The sequence below is a fragment of the Camelus ferus genome, chromosome 25 (genome assembly GCF_009834535.1).
Source record: "Camelus ferus isolate YT-003-E chromosome 25, BCGSAC_Cfer_1.0, whole genome shotgun sequence".
Classification (NCBI taxonomy): Eukaryota; Metazoa; Chordata; class Mammalia; order Artiodactyla; family Camelidae; genus Camelus; species Camelus ferus.
This window is the reverse complement of record NC_045720.1, coordinates 13,377,612-13,384,013: the sequence shown is the minus strand read 5'-3', so window position 1 is coordinate 13,384,013 and position 6,402 is coordinate 13,377,612. Positions and strand designations below refer to the sequence as shown.

The following is a 6,402-nucleotide window of genomic DNA, read 5'->3' as shown; positions in this document are numbered from 1 at the left end:
TTAGCAGCTCCAGGTGCAAGTAGTCATCTGATGAACGGTAACTGTAATTGTTGGACCAAGTGTCCGTGTTTTCATCACAGACCCCTTTGTGTGCAGCAACACGTGCCTATGAGGCAAACTGCTTGGAACAGAGATGCTACTGGTGCAGAATCAATCCATTTGAGCGTCAGACCATTAACCTTGATCCTGTTGGCACTGTGCCCAGCCTAGCTGTATTTGAAGATCAGGGAGAAGACTCAAGGGGGTCTAATGTCTAGGGCAGCAAGAAAAACCATTTAAACCAGGTAGTATATCAGTGAATGTTACCCCTCGTTACGTTTTGTATAGGCAAGTCCATTGTTTCCTTGCTGTTCGGTGATTATTAATAAATGTAACTGTTTGCATTTCGCAAATATGTTCAAATTTCACAAGTCATATATTTCCAGGACAAAAGCCAAAATGAATCAACCCAGTCTTTGGAAAAGCTGCTGATGGAGGCATAATCCGCTTCTTTAATTGACATTAAGGATTTGAAATTGAACACACAGAAGGCAAATGAATGAATTGCTTAATTTTGTCTTTCTGGCACTTTAATCATTCCATCATTACCCAGAACATATATACCCCCATGCATATTCTTCTAAATATTCTATTACGAATGCATCGTTTTTTCATCAATTGCAGATTTTATTTGTGCTTGGAAAGCATTCAGTTACCACCCTGAAGGAAAGTTAAGAGGCAGCGCAGATACTTGCTAAGCCAGTATAAGACCTACTCAAGCGTCTTAAAGCTGCTGCCTTTACTTAAACAGCTTGGCCTGGCTGCACAACTCAAGCCGCCAAGGAAATAAACCAGGACCTTTGAGAGGTCTTCATGCTGGCGTCGCATTTGCCAATCTGGCTTGGAAGGGGCTCTTGACAAAGGTGGTTCCTCCTTGTGCTCCTGCCGCATTGACTTGTTTCAGTGCAAGAGGGCCACCAGCAGTTTCCTGAAGTCCCCAGAGGTGTCTGAGCGAACCATGTCGGAGAGAGACTTCTGATACTTCTCTTGGAACTTTGCTTTTATCCCCTGAAGGTCCACCTGGAGGAGAGATGACAGTAGCGATGGGGACATTCATAGCATTTACACCATAAACACAGGCGGCCACTGTTCTGAGCACATTAGTCTCATTTGCTCATTTATGCCTCAAAACTATCCTTAGATTTGGGGGTATTAGTATTCATATTTTGTGGCTGAGAAAAGGGAAGCTGAGTTCAGCTCCCCAAAGGTGGCAGAGGTGTCTGCGTGTCTATGTTCCGGTAAGACTTTATTTAGGGACACTAAACCCTGAATTTCAAATGATTTTTATGGGTTACAAAAATACTATTTTTCTTTTGAGCTTTTTACAGTTATTTTTAAATAATCATTTGCAGGTAGCGGTACTGTTACCAAAGCAGGTGGTGGGCCTGAATTTGATGACTGCAGGTCACGAATTTGATGACTCTTGGTATAACGTTAAGGAAATTGTCAACACAATTGGAAATGAAGGCTTTTTTTTTTTTTTTGCCTCCTGTACCCTGATCAGCAAGGATATTAGGGCCAATCAGCAAAATTCCAGTCATTCTCAATTTGTAGGACTTATTTTGAATCTACAGTTGACCCTTGAACAATACAGAAATTAGGAACATTGACCACCCTCTCCATGCAGTAGAAAATTTGCATGCTGCTCTCTCTGCCTCAAAAACAAAGGAATGGATAAATGACTCCCCGAGGGCAGGAGGCTGAAACATCTTGGACAGACTCAGGCCTCAAACCCTAGCTCTTTTGATTCTACATATTGTGATCTCTAATTGAATACAGACTTTCCCCCACACTTCGTTAATTTAAAGAACCATAAAATGTATAGATAAACAAGATTATACTGTATGGCATTGGGAAATATATAACAAGATCTTGTGGTAGCTCACAGCGGAAAAAAAATGTGACAATGAATATATGTATGTTCATGTATAACTGAAAAATTGTGCTCGACACTGGAATTTGACACAACATTGTAAAATGACTGTAACTCAATAAAAAAATGTTAAAAAAATAAAGATCCATAAAATGAAGATACAGGTACTATATTTACTGAAAAAGCATCCTCGGATAAGCGCACCCACACTGTTCAAACCCGTATTGTTCCAGGGTCAGCTGTAATTCCTTGAAAAACTTGAAAAACCTGGGTGCTGGAGGTGGGGAGAGGACTCAGAAGAAAAACAAATAAAAAAGTTGTCCTGCTCGAAAGATTCTTACCACCTAGCAGAGGCGACCTTACCTGCTGCAGAAAAGACACAATTCCGGATGGAACAGAGTAAGTCTCATAAAAGAGGCATGGAGCTCTCCTGCACCAGGAGTTTTGTCTTGTTTTGTTTTTTGTATGCCATTTTTTGGCATTGTTTTGTTTTGTTTGTTTGTTTTAATTTAGACTCTATCTTGCTTTCTAAACAGACCCACAAGCCATTGTTCAGATTTCTGGTTCTTTTTTTCTCCTGCCCCAATTAAAGGGCTGAACAGGAGGTGGTGGAAGAGTGAGGAACTGTCGGAAGGGGATGCTGAGCAGACAGGGGACTAGCGCGGGGCGGGGGTGTCCCCTGCTGCCCTGACTCGTTGGCTGCTTGGCTGGGGGAGGGGCAGCAAGTGGGGAGGGGGTCAGGGCAGGGGTGGGGGGTGGGGCTCACCAGGGCTCTGTTTCAGGACCAGGAGACTTTGGGGATTAGAGGATCCAGCCAGTGTATGTGGTTGGGTTTGAAGCATTCTGAGGGAATGGCCCCCCGCTGTGGAGATGACCCAGGACATGCGGTCAGGATGGAGATGGGGCGGAACGTTGTGGAATAAACGCTCCACGGCTCACACTGGAGTGAACTGGAGCCGAGGGGCCCTGGAAGCCATCTAGCCCTCTGGGGCCTTCAGAGTCCTTGCCTGGGCTCTCTCGCCAGCCTGCTCCTCAGGCCGATCCTGAGCGTCTCAGGATCTGCTCCGGAGACTGGCTGGGGGTGGAGTTACTAAGAGACATGGAGACAGAGAAGGCAGAGACCTGGAGAGATAAGGGAGAGAGAGAGAGACTGGGAGCAACCGAAGAGAAACGAAGAGGGTGGCAGACAGACGAGGGGCGGGAGAGAGGAGGAGAAGGAGAAAGGGGCTTTAGGAGAGAAAGAGAAATATGAATCATGGAGGAGGAGGAGAAAGAGGGGGAGGAGAAATTCCAGGAATAGAAATAAAAATGAAAGCACCGTCTTGTTGCTGAGTTATACTTCAAAACAGTGTCAGATGTTAAGTGTGATTTGTCAAAAAGCTGGGGGGCCGAATTTCGGTTGGTATCTTTCCCCCCTTATTTAACAAGTTTCTGAGGGAAGATGTCTGGTTTTTAAGTGCTCAGTACCACTTCGCTCTCCAAGGCTTCCCTGCTGTGGATGAAATGCCAGTTCCTCTTTTTTCGGTAATGCCTTCTGTCTGTGGCCCTATATTCCAAACCATTCGCTGTGAGTCGTGACAGCTGCTCCCAAACTTCGGCTGCTCCTCTTCCTGTCCCTTTGTCATACTCCTGCTTTCTCTGAGGGGGGCGATATTACTCCCAACGAGGGCAAAGTTTGGTTTTTAGAGGGCAAAACCAAATCTTAAAACTTTTATGAGTGGGGAGGGTCTCACTCAAGTGGTAGAGCGCATGCTCAGCATGAAGGAGCTCCTGGGTTCAATCCCCAGTACCTCCTCTAAAAATAAGAAAATAAATAAACCTAATTACCTACCCCCCAAAAAAAATTAGAAAGAAAAACCTTTTGCGTAAAATTACCTATATACAAAGGGAACATAAATACGCAGTGTATACAGAGTTAATGTTTCTTCAAGGGGAGTGACAATTAGGAAAAAACTGGGTCTAAAAATGCTTCTTCCTGGGGCGATCCTTAATTTTAAAAACGTTGAGAAATGCTGTCTTGTACTGATGTGTTTTTTGTGTCATACTGTGCTTGTGGGGTGTGTTTGATGAAGTAAAGGCCTCGCTTGGGAGTTGGGAAATCATTTGCTCGTTGTCTCTGCTGCTGGGTGACCTAGCCTGTCACTAACCATTCAGTGTCTCTGGTTTATCCGCCCGGACCAGCCCCTCCGGGTCCCTCCTGCACACTGCCACGGGCTCCCCAGGGCCACAGATGGCAGAAATAGAAGCAGCCATCGTTTTTGTATTTTTATAAAAAGAAGCAGATTGAAGCACAGCACAGTGTCCTCCACAAAGTCTGGGAAGGCAAGGGCTGCCTCTGTTTCACTTTCTTTGTAAATTCACAAAATGGACTTGTGGATGGCGTCCACAGTGGCAACAAACCAGAAGGTGCAGCCCAGCTCCTCGGAGTCAAGCATGTCTTACCTCCGCCCTGGTCACAATGATGTCAATGAGCGTGTCCTCATCGGTCCCCGCACCCTTCATGGACTTGTACAGACGGTCAGCAAAATAGCCCTGGAGGTCCCGGGCACTCCTCACTGGGCAGGACGAAAGGAAAGAGAACAGGAGGCGTTCATGTTTTGTTGAATAACCCCGAGACCCTTGGAAAGAACAGAGCTGGCCCACAGTGTCACCTGGCTGCCCTTGTAGCTGACTGATTTGTGAGTCAGATTTTTGAAAGGCGTGGACTTCACACTGTTGTGTAACGGGATCTGGAAAATTCCCCTGGGTCAAGGCACCTGGGCTCTTCAACCAGAGCCCTTTCAGACACATGGGAACCTCTCCTGTTCCCTGGAGACTCTTTGGGAGGAGGGTGAATGCTGTGACCATCCTCAGGCTCTCCCTGCAAAGGTCATGACTCTCGCCAGCAGAAATAACTTCTCATCTCTAAGTACAATCTCTGATGATGCTGAAGGCGGGTCTGGAGGGGAAACACAGATTGGCCAGCAACCTTGCTGTCATAAAACTTCATAATCTTGAAGATTCACTCCGTTGGACTGTGGTTTGCTTGCCTGTGCTAAACAACCTTCCTTCCCCTTGCTTTTCCCTGGGTTTGATTTGTGAGCCTCGTCTCTGCATCTTTTCCTGGTTTCCCACAATCTTCTTAGTTCGCGACCTGAGATTTGGGCTTGATGAAAATGTTTGATCCTCTCAACAGAGCATCTTCCTGTGATGCTGCTAATTGTGTGATGCTCTTTTTTGGTCCCGTCCTAACCAGAAAGGAATAAAGTATGACCTAAACCACAGATGAATAAAGTACCAATCAGATGATGGGGTGCATCTCTGCTTCTGGGGCTAAATCATGATTCCTCCCCATTCCTCCCAGGCTCATATGGGTCCATCATGACCAGCACTTTGGGAGATCGAACCCTTCACTGTTTATGTTGTTGACATTTGCCTAGAACACTTAACATTTTTGATGTCAGTGATAAGTAATGAATTCAGCGTAAGTGTACAATGTACATCCTTAATGTGTCCTGTGATGAGAACTCTTGTTTTCTAGGTAATTACCGGTGTGATTGATGCTTACAAGGGAGGGGGAGGAACAGGATTAGGGAAGCAGAGTCTGGGCTGGAGGGTCTGTCTCCTTTGACAGGTCATGCGGCAGCCAGCAGAGTATCAGTGGAAAAGCCCAGATGCAGGTGTCTGAATCCAAAAGTTGCTGGATTGGTGGTGGCTGTGGGGATTGGGGGGAGGGGGAGGCTGGCAATTTGGAAAGTAGCATATTTGAGACTCACTGTGACCCCCAGACTTTCTGAGCTAGTGTCCTCACGGGGTTTTCCCGAGGACCCTCTCCTGTGCATTCATACTGATTGATGCTGAAGACATTGTCTGCCTCATGTTAGTGTGTTCCATCCCTACACAGACAGGTGATTTCTGCCCTGATGTTTCTTCTTCTTGATATTTTAGATAAATCTTAAAGTTTTCTACTGTATACAGTCTGTGCCTCGTTGTTAGCAGCGGCAGGAATCCCCCAAAAGTTCGGAGGGGGTTAGCTCAGGAAGGTGAGGGAATAAAGCTGTTTGTGGCGTGTGGAAGGCGGGGCGGCCAGCCACTTGCTGTCTTCTGCTCCTCCTGGTCTTCAAAGCAGGGCTCCTCAAACGCCAGGGAGCATGAGACGGTCACGTGGGGACCTTGTGAATGTGTGGCTCCTGGACTCCCTTCCTGGAAGTTCTAAGTGCTGACCTGGAGTGGGGCTCCGGAAACTGCATTTTCACACCACTCCCTCAGGTGATTCTGATCCAGGAGCTCTGTGGACCCCACTTTGAGAAGTGCTGCTTCAGAGCCTGCAAGCGGTGGGAATCCTTTGGTCTCACAGCACCACCTCCTCAATTTTAGCTGCAGACTGGCATCTTCGTGATTTAGGTGGGAGCAGGGTGCGGAGTGTCTGGAGAATATAGTCATGAAGGCATGTTCCACTCTCTCTGTGGTTCATCTCCAAGGTCTTTTTTAATTTCTTTCATATCTGCTGC

General features: G+C 46.4%; 1 protein-coding gene across 2 annotated transcripts in view; it reads right to left on the bottom strand.

The window, feature by feature from the left end:
• Positions 1-454: 454 nt before the first annotated feature.
• The window catches only part of ANXA13 (annexin A13), a 55,048-nt gene continuing 49,100 nt past the window's right edge, over positions 455-6,402 (bottom strand). Inside the window, exons 10-11 of one of the 2 annotated variants that reach the window (XM_006179732.3) lie at positions 4,355-4,467; positions 455-1,059 (exon numbers count right to left, since the gene is read on the bottom strand). In XM_006179732.3, the coding sequence (XP_006179794.1) occupies positions 940-1,059; positions 4,355-4,467 (233 nt within the window). In that variant the 3' untranslated portion in view covers positions 455-939. The remainder of the gene's footprint in view (positions 1,060-4,354; positions 4,468-6,402) is intronic. The other variant, XM_006179731.3, reaches the window with a different exon arrangement.